The sequence below is a fragment of the Meles meles genome, chromosome 1, assembly GCF_922984935.1.
Source record: "Meles meles chromosome 1, mMelMel3.1 paternal haplotype, whole genome shotgun sequence".
In the NCBI taxonomy this organism is placed as follows: Eukaryota; Metazoa; Chordata; class Mammalia; order Carnivora; family Mustelidae; genus Meles; species Meles meles.
Window position 1 is genome coordinate 123,339,782 of NC_060066.1, and position 18,175 is coordinate 123,357,956.

The 18,175-nt window shown below is 45.0% G+C and overlaps 1 protein-coding gene across 1 annotated transcript in view; it reads left to right on the forward strand.

The window, feature by feature from the left end:
- LOC123952905 (neuroblastoma breakpoint family member 12-like) overlaps window positions 1–18,175 on the forward strand; it is a 166,088-nt gene that overhangs the window by 27,221 nt on the left and 120,692 nt on the right. Inside the window, exon 9 of the mRNA XM_046022588.1 lies at window positions 30–148. Coding sequence (XP_045878544.1) covers window positions 30–148 — 119 coding nt within the window. The remainder of the gene's footprint in view (window positions 1–29; window positions 149–18,175) is intronic.

The following is an 18,175-nucleotide window of genomic DNA, read 5'->3' on the forward strand; positions in this document are numbered from 1 at the left end:
CTAATTCAAATGTCACTGATCCCCCTCAGCCCACACTTACTTGGAAGACATCCACCATAAGGGCAGCTCCAAGGTTGAAGCTCGGGGTCTGCGGCACAGCCTCATGGGCACCTCCTCCTCCTCTGGGATCTGGTACAGTTCTCCAGCAGTACAAACAAATCCCGATCCGTCTGCTGGGGCTCCGTGGCAGGGGCACAGGGGCACAGGCTCACTGTGGACTACGTAACTCTCTGAGTCCTCCCTGCTCAGCTCACGCTGCTCCCAGCAGCGTTCGATGCTGCCCTAGGCATTCCTCGGTTTCCCTTCAGGTTTCTGGGCTCCACTTGTGCTTATTCTTCCCTCCTCGGGCAACCACCTGCTCCACCATGGCCTTGCTCTTCTTTGTGTGATTCTCATCTTCCAAACTTGCTGATATCCTGTCTTCCAGCTCCTCTCTCCGTTCTCTGTTTGCGGTGTGGACTCAGCTCTGGCTCCGGTGGGAGACGCACAGAGAAGGGACCAAGTCAGGTCTCGGCTACAGTCCCCGGGGCTCCACAAAAGGCACCTCAGTCCCTCGTGCACTCGCAGACACTGAGCGGGAAGGGACTCTGGGGACTTGGAATAGCAACTGTACCTTACACATGGGGAAACTGAGGCCCACAGAAATTAGGAGAATTTCCCCCACCAGCTGAGAGCAGCAGAGCCCCCTCCCAGGCCTTGGCTGCAAACTTCCCTGTCCAGGCTCCTCACACACCCTCCAGAAACCCACCTCTGAATACCAGGGGACACGGGTCAATCAAGATTCCACTCTTAAAACAAAAATGGCAGAAGGACTTTTCCCTGGAGTATGCTTTTGCCACAATTCTACACTCCTACAGGTTATACTCAGTCGGTTTACAATCCCGGGTGAACTACTGTAAGTACACCCCGGGATGGGAGAGCAGGAAGGCCTCGGGATGGCAAATGTATCTGGGTTAGGAGTGTCTTTTCTTTTCCTGTCTCACAGATTATGGGTCATAGCTAAGGTGGTCTCAACTGAGGTTGTCTCCAATCATCTAAGGAACTCAACCTACTGGTCAGTAGGGGCAGGTTGGGCCCTAACCAAATTTGTCCTGGACCTGTCATTCCGATCTGCCCCCACTGGGGGACTGAAACCACCATGTAAATATAATGAAGCCATAGGTGACTCTAGGACCCAGGCTGGACAGGAGAGCACCTGCTCTGTACCTGCTCTTCTTGACCTGATAGCCCAGGAGGGGTGGGAAACCACGAAAGCGCTGTGTACCACCATCGGGGCCTCTGGCTCTGATCAATATTCCTCAACTATCGATTTCACACCTGGGACAACCCATTCAGGAACAAGGCCTTTTGAGTCATTGTGAATTTGAGAAACTGAGACGCAGGACACTCAAGACGCTTAGTCAAATCACACTTTCCCAGTCAGGTTTGCAGCTACAGCTACAGCTCTAAGATCTGAGCTCTCTCTTTTCTCCTTCTGTTTTAGGGATTTCTAGGGAGAGTGAACAAGGCCAGCCTCTGACACCCGCAACAGACAATCCCAGCCTGTATTTTCTGTATTTTCTCATGTTTGAAATAAATAATTATGCTTGCAGAATATCAACCTCAGACAAAGCTGCTTGGAGACCTTGATCAAATGAGACTAAACAAGGCCATCTGACAATATTGTTCAGGAGAGACAAAAACAAGGTCACAGTGCAACCTACAACCCAAACATCGTCTCTCTTCATAGGGAAAGACTATGACTTCTTTACTACAAGCATAGAATTGCCAGTGCTAATAGTGTTCAGTAGAGATCAAACCCCGCCTCTTTCCAGGCTCCCCGACATCACCTCCCCAAAGTCCAAATCCTAGAAAAGGTCCTCTTACTGAGACCTTAGGGTGTGTTCTTTCTGTCCGCAAGGAGTAAAAAAGCTAGCGAGGTCAATGACAAATGTGTTCCTGGAAATTCAACAGACAGGAATGAACACCAGCATCCCAGGAATGAACAGCTCTCAAAACCCAGCCTCAGAAATAAAGGTAATACTATCTATGAGATGCCCAGGCTCCAGAAACACAGAACTTGTTTGAATCCTTAAACAGGAAAAAATGAAAATGAAAATTAAATGAAATTAATAAAATTAAGATAAAATAAAATAAAGAATATGATATACATTTAAATAAAATAAAATAATAAAAATACCCTTTCTACCGATGCCATTAGTAATGAGCACGAACCTTGGTGTTCAGGCAGATTTTCCCAGCCCTGGTTGACACAGAGGAGTGCTCTTGACTTCAGGGTTGAGAGTTGGAGCCACACATTGGGTACAGAGATCACTTCAACATAAAATCTTGACAAAATGTTTAAAAATATGCAGCACCTTGCAGGCTGAGCTGGTTAAGCCTCCTACTTTTAGTTTCGCTCAGGTCATGATCTCAGGGTCCCCACAGGGCCCAGTGAAAGGACCTCTTCCGATTCTCTCCCTTTCCCTTGCCCTTGGCCTATTCCCACCGCTTGCAGGCTTGCACTGGGGCTCCGTCTCGCTCTCTGTCTCAAATAAATGAAGAAAATCTTTTAAAAATTACGGAAGAATCAAAACAAAATCGCCACTGAGGATGTTAGAATAGAAGCTAGCTAAGAGAGAATGTGCTGCACAGTATAGCTTAAGAAGGTCTAGTATCAGTTCCAAGCTGGTATTCCCGGCTGGGCTGGAAGCTCCAACCCTCCCCTTAACAGAGGAGTGTGCTCTCTGATGACCCAACCAGAGGCAGGTCCTCTCTGCCATCTCTAGCCCCAAGCTGCCACTCTGGACTCTTCCTCCTTGTCTAAGTGCATCAGCTCAGCAGACACTGAGCTCAAAAATCATGTCAGGGAAACGACAGCCATGTGGTATCATAGAACCGGGATCTTGAGTGGGAGGCAAGATGACAGGCTGCAGTAAGAAACGCTACATTTGCTTCAGGGATCACTCGCTGCCAAGAACCCACCACCCCACCCTACTGAACTGTATGCTGCCCCCACTGCATTCCTCTGGAATCTGGGGCAAAGGCCGAGCTCCCAGGGTTCATGCCTCCAGGGGCCGCCAAGGTATTCAGGACTAGGCGGGCTCTGTGGGGTCTCCTTTCGGGCCCTCCCCTCCCTCCCTCTTCCCATGACCCTGTGGGATGCTGGTCCCCACGCCTTCCCCCTGCTGAGCGGGACACTTGGCATCCCATCTCTTGGGCCGCTGCAAACCCTCTTCCTCACACCTGGACTTACCACACACACCTTCTGGGTCTGTCTGTCTTCTCCATTTGTTCTCTTAGAATTTGGGCTCCGATTCCCCGCTTATACCCTTCGCGTTATTCCACCAGTCTTTTGGTTGTTCTTCTTCTTCCTACTATCACAGGTTTCATTTTCTAGAGCTAGTTTTCAACGTGGCACTTCCAAGTGAGGTCTCAGAAGTCTCAGGAGGCCCAAACCCCAAGGGATGTTGACAGCACTTCCTACCTGGCCGAGGGCTGGCCATTGGCCAGCAGGGTGGGATGGGCGGGGCAAGCTGTGGGCCTGGAGGGCTTGGAGAAGGGAGGAGGTAACAAGGAAGGGCCCCGCCTAATGGGCGTGTCTGGTTGGTTGGTTGTTTTACCAACTGGAAGCATTACTTTTATTATTTATATTTAATTGTGGTAAAATTCTCATAACCTAGTATTTACCATTGCAAATATCTTTCCCAGATTTTTGCAGGTATAATGAGCATATAAAACTACATATATTGAAAGTGTACAATCTGATGACTTAATGTACATATTCCTTATAAAATGATTACTGCAATCAAATTAATGAACACATCACCTCACAATCACCTGATTTTTTTTTTTTTTTGTCAACAAGCTTAAGATCTATTCCTTTAGCAAGTTTCAAGGGCACAATACAGTATTATAACTAGAGTCACTATGCTGTCCCTTAGACCCTCATAACTTATTCATCTTATAACTGAATGTTCTTACCCTTAGACCAATATCTCCCCATATGCCCCACCTCCCAGCCACTGGTAACCATCATCATCACAGAAACTATTTGTTTCTGTGAGTTCACTTCTTCATTTTTTTAAAAGTCCATGTATAGATTAGATGATAGCACACAGTATTTGTCTTTCTCTCTCTGGCTTTTTTCACTGAATATAATGTCCTGCAGCTACATCCATGTTGACCCAAACAGCAGAATTTCCTTCTTTTCCACGACCAAATGATATTCACATTTCCTTTCACATTAAAGTGTAATGCACATACAATCTTATATTAGTTTCGGGTGTACGGCACAGTGATTTGACAATTATATACACTACTCAATATTACACAATAAGTGTAATCCTCATCGGTCACTATAGCCTGGTATTACAATATCATTGACTAGATTCTTTTTGCTAGACTTTTCATGTCCATGACCCACATTTTCCTCACCCATGTAACACGTAGGTTGTTTCAGTGTCTTGGCTACAGTGCACAATGCTGAAGTGAACATGGGGTGCAGATATCTCTTTGAGATCCTCTTTCATTTCCTTTGGATATATGCCCCAAACTGGAATTGCTGCATCACAGGATAATTTTAGTTTCCTTCTTTTTTGGAAAAAAAAAAAAATGGCTGTATCAATTTACGTTTCTACCAGTGCACAAGGGTTCCGTGTTCCCCACAACCTTGCCAACACTGGTTATCTTTTTTCTCTCTTATATTAGCAACTCTAACTGGGACATAATAATATTTCATTGCAGTTTTGACTTGCATTTCCATGATCCTTTGGAAAGATATCTATTCAGGTCCTTTATCCATATTTTAATTTATTTTTTATTTTTTTTATTAACATACAATTTATTATTAGCCCCAGGGATACAGGTCTCTGAATCGCCAGGTTGACACACTTCACAGCACTCACCATAGCACGTGCCCTCCCCTATGTCCATCACTCAACCACCCTCTCCCTGCAAACCTCACCCCTGAAATCCTCAGTTTCTTTTGTGAGATTAAGAGTCTCTTATGGTTGGACTCTCTCCTGATCCCATCTTGTTTCATTGTTTCCTTCCCTACCCCCCCCCCCCCGGAACCCACCCACATTGCTCTTAATTCCTTATATCAGGGAGATCATATGATAACTGTCTTTCTCTGACTGACTTATTTCGCTCAACATAATACCCTCTAGTTCTGTCCATGTCATTGCAAATGGCAAGATTTCATTTCTTTTGATGGCTGCATAGTATTCCATTGTGCAATATATATGTATGTGTCTGTGTGTGTATATATACGTATACATATGCATATGTACACATATATACATACATACATATATACTTATACACATATATAAGTATACATATATATATACTTATACACATATATAAGTATACATATATATATTCTTGTATACCACCTCTTCCTCACCCATTCATCTGTTGATGGGCATCAAGGTTCTTTCCATAGTTTCACTATTGTGAGCACTGCTGCTATAAACATTTGGTGCACATGCCCCTTTGGATCACGAAATTTTTATCTTTAGGGTAAATACCCAGTAGTGCAATTGCTGGATCATAGGGTAGCTCCTTTTTCCATTTTTTGAGGAACCTCCATGCTGTTTTCCAGAGTCGTGGCACCGGCTTGCATTCTCACTAAAAGAGCGGGAGGGTTCCCCTTTCTCCACATCCTGCAGCATCTGTCATTTCCTGACTTGTTTATTTTAGCCATTCTGACTGGCGTGAGGTGGTATCACATTCTGGCTTGGATTTGTGTTTCCCTGGTGCCGAGTGACGTGGAGCACTTTTTCTTGTGCCTGCTGGCCATCTGGATGTCCTCTTTGCAGAAATGTCTGTTCAGGTCCTCTGCCCATTCCTTGATGGGATTATTTGTCCTTTGGCTGTTGAGTTTGATAAGTTCTTTCTAGATTTTGGATACTGGCCCTTTATCTGATACGTCCTTTGCAAATATCTTCTCCCAGATACTCAGCCTTAATACATTTCTTTCCCTGGCCAGCTCCCATGAAGGGAAATCATAACACCTAAAAGGAACACAGTTTCTCCTCTCTTCCCCAAGTTGTCTAGGGGGAGTTTTTAGGCACAGCTGATAGATCAGCAGGAATTCAAGCTTATTTCCTGACAAAGGGTACACTGGTTTCTCCCAGCATTGCTCTTTCATCAGTGCCAGAATTCTGACAGAGAGCTATGCATATTGTTAGAGGACACAGCACACTCCTCTCTGGAACCCACCCACTTATGAGCATGCTTTGTTGCTGCTGGCTCCCCATCCCCCCATTTCCCGATCTTACCTATTGGACCAACATGTTTCCCCCAGAGACACACCCAGCTCAGAGGGACTGCTTAACCTGCGGGGGGAGGGGGGCAATGCCAAGGACACACATACCTAGAAAGGGGCTGCATTCACAGTCAGCCATGATGTGGCGACGTGCAGTCAGAAGCCAGTCTAGAGCACCATGAGGAAATAGTACCACCAAATTTAGTGGTGTGGGTTTTGTACACCTTTTCTGATATAAACTTTTTACACATATGTTTAGATTCATGCCTGGCATCAGACAAAATGGAAGAAAAACCATGTGAAGTGGGAAAGATATTATGGTATTAAATTATACTGAGTTGTGTAATCGCAGTCTCCATTCACCCCTCCTACCCATGGGCATAGCCCACAAAACTGTTCAGTAGAGTTTCCACGTGCCCACAAATAGAGTCTAAGGATATAATCAGTTGAACGGTTACCCCAATGTTCCACCTTTTTTCCCATCCTCTACTCAATGCAAGGTCTTTCGATTGCCCACTCCCATTTTCAGAGAGACTGCAGGGAGGGCAGAGAGTAATGTGGTCATCCGGGGAAGATTCTCTTTCTTGGTCTACTTCGGTACTTAGTGTGCCACCTTTTGCCAGACAGGGGATTTCTGACCACACATGGGAAACCCAACAAATGCCCAAAGTATAGGGTGTCTGGGTTGATCTTGGAAAGTGTCAGTCAACATTTAGAATTCTCTCAAGGCTCAGAATGGCTCTTGATCTGCAAGGACCAAGATCATTCCCCTATCCTTTCCTGAGGGAAGGAACTCCAGATTCCTGATCCAGCACCTTATGATTTCAAAGGCAATACACATACACACACACATGCACACACAACGTCCTCGATTTTCTATTTCTTCTGCTTCTTTTTAAAGATTTTATTTGTTTATTTGAGGCACAGAGATCACAATTAGGCAGAGAGGCAGGCAGAGAGAGAGAGAGAGAGAGAGAGAGAGAGGAGGAAGCAGGCTCCCTGCCGAGCAGAGAGCCTGATGCGGGACTCGATCCCAGGTCCCTGACATCATGACCTGAGCCGAAGGCAGAGGCATAACCCACTGAGTCACCCAGACGCCCCTCCACTATTTTCTTGTTGGCAAAAACGTTTACAAGTCTGTGACAGGCAGCTGATTTAGATTCAAGCAAGCGTGGGAGAAATATCTAGAGGGCAACACTTGGAACAGCACTGAGCTCCCCAACCAGAAGAGCTCCATAGCCTCAGCCTGGGATGCTGGTGGCAGGGAGAGGCATGTCCTTGGAATGCTGACAAGGAGCAGGGGGATTGGGGGGGCTTGGCAACATGGAGTGTGGAGGGCAAGAGAGAGAGAAGTTGGGAAGGTGAGAGGGAGAGATTACCTCTGGCCTCTTGCTGGGGGCAGCTCCAAAGCCCTGAGCACTCCGTACAGGGGCCTCTGGGGACACTGTGGTCCTTCCAGTCGGAACGGGTGTGCAAAGAGCAAGGGCTCCTGCTAGTCTTTCTATCCCTATGGGTGCTGATCCGAGACTCTGGGGCTGAGGTGACCTCCCATCTGTCCCTGCTCCTCCCTGCTGGCAAAATGCAGGCGTGGCCCCAGGCAGAGGGATAGAATTCTAGACTCGGCCTCAATATCTTTCAAATGGAAAGTGAGAAAAAAGAAGTGCGGGTATGGTCAACTAATCTTCGACAAAGCAGGAAAGAATGTCCAATGGAAAAAAGACAGCCTCTTCAATAAATGGTGCTGGGAAAATTGGACAGCCACGTGCAGAAAAATGAAATTGGACCACTTCCTTACACCACATACGAAAATAGACTCCAAATGGATGAAGGGCCTCAATGTGAGAAAGGAATCCATCCAAATCCTTGAGGAGAATGCAGGCAGCAACCTCTTCGACCTCAGCCGTAGCAACATCTTCCTAGGAACAACGGCAAAGGCAAGGGAAGCAAGGGCAAAAATGAACTATTGGGATTTCATCAAGATCAAAAGCTTTTGCACAGCAAAGGAAACAGTTCACAAAACCAAAAGACAACTGACAGAATGGGAGAAGATATTTGCAAACGACATATCAGATAAAGGGCTAGTATCCAAAATCTATAAGGAACTTAGCAAACTCAACACCCAAAGAACAAACAATCCAATCAAGAAATGGGCAGAGGACATGAGCAGACATTTCTGCAAAGAAGACATCCAGATGGCCAACAGACACATGAAAAAGTGCTCCACGTCACTCGGCATCAGGGAAATACAAATCAAAACCACAATGAGATATCACCTCACACCAGTCAGAATGGTTAAAATTAACAAGTCAGGAAATGACAGATGCTGGCGAGGATGCGGAGAAAGGGGAACCCTCCTCCACTGTTGGTGGGAATGCAAGCTGGTGCAACCACTCTGGAAAACAGCATGGAGGTTCCTCAAAATGTTGAAAATAGAACTACCCTATGATCCAGCAATTGCACTACTGGGTATTTACCCTAAAGATACAGACGTAGTGATCCGAAGGGGCACGTGTACCCGAATGTTTATAGCAGCAATGTCTACAATAGCCAAACTATGGAAAGAACCTAGATGTCCATCAACAGATGAATGGATAAAGAAGATGTGGTATATATACACAATGGAATACTATGCAGCCATCAAAAGAAATGAAATCTTGGGACGCCTGAGTGGCTCAGTTGGTTAAGCCACTGCCTTCGACTCAGGTCATGATCCTGGGGTCCTGGGATCGAGTCCCGCATCGGGCTCCTTGCTCGGCAGGGAGCCTGCTTCTTCCTCTCTCTGCCTGCCTCTCTGCCTGCTTGTGTGTACTCTCTCTCTCTAGCAAATAAATAAAATCTTTAAAAAAAAAAAAAAAGAAATGAAATCTTGCCATTTGCGACGACGTGGATGGAACTAGAGCGTATCATGCTTAGTGAAATAAGTCAATCGGAGAAAAACAACTATCATATGATCTTACTCTGATTGATGGATACAGTATAGAATCCACAGAACTTGCAGAAGAGCTCGTAATCGCCTCTTTACGTCTTCAGTAAGGCTTCCCGTCAACAGGTGACTCTTAGCAGTAGCTCAGTCATGGGAAGCCAAAACTTATACACAGAGTCTTTTTCCTTGAGAGTCAGCACCCTCAACCCTGCAATTCTTCAAGGGTCAACCTGCATCTCTATTGACAGAGGACACGCTTAAATATAGAAAAATTTCAAAGCATCCACACACAAACATATTAGAGCCCATACACACATTCCATAAGGTTGCAGGGTACTATCTATGCAAATATCACTTGTGTTTCTGTGCACTGCCACGGAACAAACTGAGCAGGAAATTAAGAAAGCAATCCCACTGACAGTAGCACCAAAAACAGTAAAATATCCAGGCATCAGTTCATTGTAGGAGAAGCAAGACTTGTTCGCTGAAAAGTGTAAAACACTGCTGGAGGCGAGGAAAGACCTCGTGGGAAAAGCCACTGTGTGCATGTATGGATGATTTACTGTAGTTCCTACGGCAACGCTACAGAGAGATCTACAGAGTCAATACGGACCTATCAATATTCTTAATCTGCATCTTCTAATGCCGTCAATCGCTTGCAGTACACTGCCTTTCAGACATCGTCGTTTTCCTCTCTTAAAGATAGATAGGGCCTTGTTCATATTTTCCATTGATCTATTTTTCATTTTCAAGTGATGGAAAACTATTACAATAACTGGTTTCATCTCCATATCTGGTGGTTCTCACATCTGTGCCCGCCCTGCCTTATTTTCAGATGACTGATCTGTCTTCTGATTAGGGGTCATTTCTCCTCGAGAGCGCCAGACCCCGTTCCCTCGACGGCTTTCAGATAATTGCCCCTGAGTTGCAGACCCTGCCTCGTGGAAATTGTGTCAAACAAGATACTGAATTATGATAGATGAGGTTTGGGATTTAGTGAGAGCTGAGGGGGTGCCTGCGTAGCTCAGTCAGTTGAGCGTCTGGCCTCAGCTGACATCATGGCCCCTGGGTCCTGGGATCTAGCCCCACATTCTGCTCCCTGCTCGGCAGGGAGCCTGCTTCTCCCTCTCCCTTGCTGCTCTCCTCCTTGGAGTCTCTCTCTCTCTCTCTCTCTGTATCACTGTCAACCACATAAATAAAAACTTCAAAAAGAGATTGAGAGCTGTTTTGCTCCTGAACTTCCAGGAAATTGATGACGAGGACCACAAAGGAGCAGGCCAATATGCCTTGGGGCTTTTCGAGTTGCAAATGGGCACCTGCAGAGGCATGATACATGGTTTTGGTAGCTACCTCGCAACAGATTTGGCCATCACGGCCACAAAATCCACGATCCACCCGTCACTCTGTGCACAGATTATCCTGCCTTAACTTAGGCCGATGGCCTATATTTCAGGAAACATCAGAGGATTCCATAAGAGCACATCCAACAAATATGGGAATGACATAAAGGGTTGTATTATTAAGTCAGTCCCCCAAATCATAAGTCGTACCCAATATCAAGTTGACTCACATTGTCAAGGGGCAAATTTTGAGGTAGCAGCAAAGCACCTGAGATCCCGGCAACACTAACGGCAGGAACCGGCTTCCCACAGGAGGACCTGCTCTGACCCAGACAAAACATATATTATCTCTAAGCTTTCTTTTTTTAACTTTTGTTTTAACTGTTGTTTTAACTTTTGTTGATTTATTTGACAGACAGAGACACACAGCGAGAGAGGGAACACAGGCAGGAGGCGTGGGAGAAGGAGAAGCAGGCATCCTGCTGAGCAGGCAGCCTGATGTGAGGCTCGATCTCATGACCTGAGCCGAAGGCAGACACTTAACCACTGAACCACCCAGGTGCACACCATGGAGCTGTTTGGGGTGATTTCCCATGGCCATGCTTACATAGCTGATGTGACTTCTTCAAGGAAATGCGGCCACATTAATCAATGGATTCTAAATTTGGTTTCCTTAAATAGTTCTCCACACATCAGATACACCCTCCTGAGAGCATGCCAGAGAGGGGCCCTCCCAGGGCTCACCAGCTTTCGGGTTTTCCGAACAGGGTCTTCACTAGATGGTAACAAGGAAAATTGACCTGGGTACTTCCTCTTTCTTCTTTCTCGCTTTCTCTCTCTCTCTCTGTCTCTTTCTTTCTTTCTGTTTCTCCCTTCCTCCCTGCTTCCCCTCTCCCTCCCACCTTCCTTCCATTCTTACCTTTTCTTTTTTCTCTCTTCCTCCCTCCCTCCTTTCTCTTTCTTCCTTTCTTTTCTTCCTTCCATCCTCCCTTCCCTCCTTCCTTCCTTCTTCCTTTCCTTCTTTCCCTCCTTCTTTCTTTCTCTCTATCTGCCTTCTTTCTCCTTCTCCTTCTGCCCATCAACCCATTTGTTTCAGTGTCAATCTCTGGCTCAGGTCAGGATCCCAGGGTCCTGGGATAGGCCCCATGTCCAGCTCCCTGCTCAGTGGTGAGTCTGTTTCTCCCCCTCACCCACTCTCCCCCCGGCCACCACTCCTGCTCTCTCAAGCACTCTCTCTCAAATAAGGAAACAAAATACTTTTTAAAAACATTGCGTGAGCCTGGTGTTGGGTGTTATGGAGGGCATGTATTGCATGAAGCACCGGGTGTGGCTCATAAACAATGAATTCTGGAACACTGAAAGGAAATTAAAAAAATAAATACAAATTAAAAAACCAAATTAAAAAAAAAAAAACAGTGCAATTGTCCTCTCTGGAATCAACCAACTTATAGGCGTCCTTTCCTGTTCCTGTTGCCTAGTCCACCCTCCATTTCTCTTCACTTCCTACCTGACCCACATCCTTCCCCAGGAATGGAGACAGCTCCGAAGCACTGCTTACTCTAGAGGTGGGGCCAGAGAGAAGTGCACACATGGTACAATGGGCTGCCTTCGGAGTCAGCCACAACGTAGCTACAGGCACTTAGAAATGGGCCCAATGTACCATTAAGAATGAGCACTGTGACATTTGGTGGTATAGATTTTATGTGTGGTATTGACATCAGCTTCCTTGCACAAATATGTGTAGACTCAAGCAGGAGACCATGGGATCAGAAGATTGAAAGAAAACTCTGTCAATGGGAAAGATACTAAGTTACCAAAGTTACTCTGACGAGTACAACTCTTTTGTGTGTTAGCCCTCATCTCCACCACAGAAGCCAGAAAACCTTCAACAGGGTCTCCACTTGCCTTCAAGTTCAATCCGAGAATACAGTAATTTAAACTGTGCACCCAAACCTTCCATTTTTTTTCCCCTAACCTGTGTTGACTACCAGGGATTTCAATTGCCCTTTCCCATTTCCAGTGAGACTGCAGTGAGGGCAGACAATAATGTGGAGCATCCAGGGAACATTCTGTTTCTTGGTCTCCTGCTGTTCTTAGTGTGCCGACTTTAGTTGGCCAGTGCACTTCTGAGTGCACATGGGAAACCCCGCAAATACTAAAAAGGTACGTACGGTCTCTGGGTTTTTCTTGGGAAATGTATAGCAACAATTAGGATTCTCCAAGGGCTCAAAATGGCTCTTGATCTGCAAGGACAAAGCTGCCCCAACCTACATTTTTTCTTTCTTTCTTTCTCTTTCTTTCTTTCTTTGTTTCTTTCTTCTTCCTTCCTTTCTTTCTTTCCTTTATTTATTAAAAGTTTTTATTTACTATTTGGCAGAGAGACAGACAGCACAAGTAAGCAGAGTGGCAGGCAGAGGGAAAGAGAGGGAAGCAGGCTCTCTGCCGAGCAAGGTCTCCATGTGAGCTTGATCCCCGGACCCTGCAATCATGACCTGAGCTGAAGGCAGCCGCTTCACTAACTGAGCCTCCCATCACCCTGGCCCAGTCCTTTTCTTGCGGGGGGGTGCGGGGGGGATATTTCCGGATTCCTGATGCACGTACCTATTTATTTTTTCTTTATTGTTTGTTTTGCTGTGTTTTGTATTTTCTGCATGTGTTTTTGTTTTTGTTTTCGAGCTAGTCTCCATCATCCACATGGGGTCCCTGAGGTGAAGAGTGGCACACTCTACTGACTGAGCCAGCCATGTGTCCTTTCATGCACCAGGTACATATCCAGGCACATATCGTCATTTCATGTTGGCAAAAATAGATCAAACTCTGGGAATTGCCTTCCATCTGATCTACTCCCTCTGGGCATGTTTCCTGAGTTGCTGGTGTGGGGGAGTCCTGTTTCCCACCCACTGATGGAAGACCCTGTAGGAAACCATACCACATCCCCTGGGATCTCTTTTATCCTTTCCGGGGAATCCTCTCTGGCTCTCAGTGTGTCTGTGCTCCTAAAGACACCTCTGACTAGCACTGCCCTGGGCTCCTGGAGCTACTTTGCACCCAGTTACCCAGTCCACGAGAATGAGGTGTAAGTGCCATATATGACAACCAGACCCATTCAACTCCCCTCCCCAAAGGCATTCAGATGTCCGTTAATAGGTAGAGGAGGGCGAAATCTCCTTTCCAGACCTGGGGGAGACTAACTCAGAAACCAAGTTACCTCTCAGTTCTCTTGCCCCTGGCAGGACAAACTTCCCACACAGTGGTTGCTGAAAACCACCCCTTTCGCAGCCATGAACTCAAAATGGTCACAGACTTAAGGAGAAGAGCCATAGCAACCATTCAAGGTGATTACGCAATAGAAAATGGTCAGGACTTTGCATTAAGTGAAGAGTTCTGTCAGTAGAGCAAGAGTAAAATATGGAAGAGGAAAACTTAAGGTGAACAACCTTGTTGCATCCAACGTTACCACTGAGAAAAGGAACAGAGAAGCCACCGAGAAGGAGACAATATTTGCGGATTAAAGACCTCATGAGGACTCCCATTCGCAAGACGTAAGGGTACTGGAACTCACTGAATGGGCAGAAGGAACACACTGTTAATAAAAAGCCAGCATAAGACTCGGATACCCGTGCTACCAAAGAAGACACATGCATGGTTCATAAGCCCATAAAACGGTCATCAATGTGATTAGTCTGCAGGGCAATGTATGCCAAACCAGAGACCGTTTTCCACGAATGAGGGTGATTCTGTACAAAAGACAATGCCAAATGTTGCTGAGAAGCATTTCTATTTTTTTTTCTTTAGATTTTATTTCTTTATGGAGCAGAGTGAGAGAGCATAAACAGGGTAGAAGCACTGGGAAAGGGAGGAACAGGCTCCCTGCTGAACAAGGAGCTCAGCCCAGGGCTGGATCCCAGAGCCCAGAATCACGTCTTGAGCCGAAGGCAGATGCTTCACCAACTGAGTCACCCAGGAGGCCCTGGCCATTGATTTCTTAGAAATGATACCAAAATTCTCATTAATGAAAGAACAAATTGATACACTGGACTGCATCACAATTTCAAACTTTGGTGCTTCAGAAGACATTGGTGAGAGAATGCAAAGTCATGTCACACATAAGGAGAAACTAGGTGTAATTTCCATATCTGCTGAAGGTCTCCTAAGAGAACATTGAAAGAACTCTCAAAAGTCAATAGGAAGAAGACACACAATCCACTCTGAAATGGGTCAAAGAAAACTGCCTGGGTGGCTCAGTTGGTGAAGCGGCTGCCTTTGGCTCAGGTCACCATCTCAGGGTCCTGGGGTCTAATCCCCGCCCCCCTCCATCAGTCTTCCCGCTGAGCAGGGAGTGTGCGTCTCCTCTCCCTCTGGCCTCCTCACCCCACCCCACAGCCCCGCTCTTGCTCTCCTTCCCTCTCCTGCAAAGAAAGAAATGAAATCTTTTAAAAAGGAAATAAAATAAAATGAATTTAAGGATTTGTAAAAGCACTTTAGCAAAGAATACACATGGAAGGCATGTAAGAGCATGGCACGAACTATATCATTAGTTATTAGGAAAATACAAATTTAAACCACTATCTACCAATGAAAATGGCAAAAATGAATGGAATCTCCATTCTGAGTCGTAGCAAGGAGGTGCGGGAGCTAGATTTCTCAAACACTGTGCATGGGAATGTTAAAGTCTGAAACCACTGCAGAAAATAGTTTGGAAATTCTTTTTTTTTTTTTTAATGGTTGATTGACTAGAGACAGAAAGAGTAAAAGTGAGTGGAGGGAGGGGCAGAGGGAGAAGGAGAGGCACAGAAACTCAAGTAGACTCCCCGCTGAACACTGAGCCCTACCGGGGGCTCTGTCTCACCACCAATGAGGTCATGACTTGAGCCCGAATCAATGGCAGATGCTTCCTGACTCAGTTACCCAGGCACCCTAACAGTCAGGAAAGTCTTCAAAATATTAGACCTATACCGACCATAGACCATCACCGTTCCACTCAAATGAAAAAAGAAAAGGTACATCCCCAAGACGCTACTGTCTATTTCTAATTGTCATTCATCTCCATCCACAGAGGAATGACCACCACAAATTGTGACATATCCAGCTCATGGAATACTGTTCAGTTTCGCAGAGTAATCTCTTTGCATACATAACACTATGGGAAGACATTTTCTCTTGCTCTGATAATTCCCCAGAGCCAAAAAACATCAAAACAAAATAATCTACATAGCATACAATTTCGTTAATAGAAAACCTTTGAAACTGCAAATAATTCTACTGTAACAGAAGGCCAATCGATGCTTTCCTCACGTGTGAATGGGAGGGAGGAATTGCTAGAAGGACAAGGAAACTTGTGGGGCAATAGACACATCCACTACTGGGGTGATGCATATATGTTCAAACTTAGTACACGTAGGCCTTTAATTATATACACTTTACTGCTTGGACATTGTATCTCAACGTCCCTGGGGAAACAGTTTAAAATACAAAACAGACCTTTCATACCCTGAAATTTAATAAGTAGTTTTGATTTTTCCCAAAAATATATCAACGATATGATTGGCAAGCTCAAAGGAGGCAATGAATCATTTCCTGGGATACGAAAATGAATTTATCTATCTTTCTCTCAACCTCAAGAGAACATAAAGGGAAGCCACGGTATAGAAGCATGTTTCTCTCTGACAAAGGACTTTTCTCCAGAATTGGGTATCATCTAGTCTGAGAAGATAATCAACAGAATAAAAGAAATGGCTGAAAGACTCGAAATGAAACTTCACAAAACAAGACACATCATTGGTTCTAATACTAGTACATGAAGAGACACACAACTCCTTAGTCATGAGGGAAAGAAATCAGTATACAATGAGATACCATAGCATAGGGTAATTGCTTAATAAGCATAGGAAAACCCAATGGGATACCTGCTTCATTGGTTTCTTTTTTCTTCTTTTCTTTTTATTTATTCTTTTTTCTTTTTTTCTTCTAAGCCGGGACCCAACATGGGGTTCCAGTTCAGGACCCTGAGATCAAGACCTGTACTGGGATTAAGACTTGGATGCTTATCTGTCTGAGCCAAACAGGTGCCTCCACAAATGGTTTCGAATGCTCGCTCCTCTCTTCACTACATCTGTGACCTGTGACCCATGACAAAGGTCTTGGGAAGCTCTGTCATCTTCCTGAGTATTTTTTTTCTCATCAGGAAACTATACCATCTGAGTAACAAGAGAGTTCCTAATATTAAGTATGATCACCTGACACTGTACAGGAACTGTACTTTTTGCATAGAAGATAGCTGACCTGGAATTCTCCTTTACACAATTTCAAAAGCACAGACAGACAACTGGCAAAGAACAGACAGCCTGTTCTGAAATAAATATCCTTTCCCCTTATCCAGGAAGAAATCATGTATACATTAAAAAAAAATGGAGAAGAACCAACTTGCATGGAACAACGTTCCCAAAACCCTGAAGCAGGTCGAGTTTCCATTCGAATAGACCAGAGATGAAAGTCTTGACTAGGTCAAATCCTGGCAGTCTTCTCCGTGTGGAGGGCACTGAGAAAGTCCACTCTGGCCCTAGATGATCTGGACTAGCAGACAAGTGTTCCTCAGAAAGATCAACAACGACTCAGCTCTAAAGGGCCTGAGCAATTTGTGAAACTGTGCATGAGTTTAAGACCAGCTCCACTGCAGAACCAGGATTCACCCCTGAATCTAAGCCAGGATGTTGACAGATACCATTTCCTAAATCTCTGTTACAGGCCATAGCACCCTCCACAGGAGGGAAAACAGGCGCCTGAATATCAATTGAGAGAAATATCAATCAACACTCACGAGGCGGTACTAAGTAATGTCCACCAACTACTCAAATGCAGGCTAGTTCTCATTCAAAGGCCATGTTTGGAGGAACATAGCGTTCTACATCTTCATGATTTGGGGTTGGAAGCTGGTTGCAAACCGCACCAGCAACCCAAGAATAAACAGATCAACTAGAAGTCATCATGTTCAAAGCTTTTTGTTTCAAGGGACACTATCAAGGACGTAAAGTGAAAAGACAATCCACAGAATGGGAGAAGTAGTTTTAATTGTATATCTGATGAGGTCCACTATCTACAATGCATGGAAAGAACCCTCCTACAACTAAGCAGTTGGTAAAAAGACAGCCAATATAGGAATGGGGAAGAGAGCTTGAATAGATGTTCTCGAAAGGACAATACCTTTGCAACAATGAACACATGAAAAGATGCTCAATTTCATTTGTCCTTAGGAAAATACAAATCTAAAGCACGGTGAGATCCCACGTCACTCCCATCAGCATGACTTCAAGCAAAGAGACAATACATGTGTCGGGAAGCTTGTAGAGAACTGGAATTCTTACACATTCCTGGTGGGAATGTAAAAAGGGTGTCCTTGTTCTGCTTTGGAAAGGAGGTTGGCAGTTCCTCAAAAAGTTAAACACAGGGTTCCAAATGACACAGTAGTTCCACTCTTAGTTTAAGTCAATAGCTAAGGAAACGGAAATGAAATGGCCACCTAAAGGGAAAACAAGTCTACCTAACACAGACATGCAGTGAGAAGAATACTGAGAGAATTGGGACAAGAAACAGTTTCTTCCCTTTCTGTTTTTCATTTTGTAAGACTTTATCTACTTATTTATTTATTTATTTAAGGAGGGC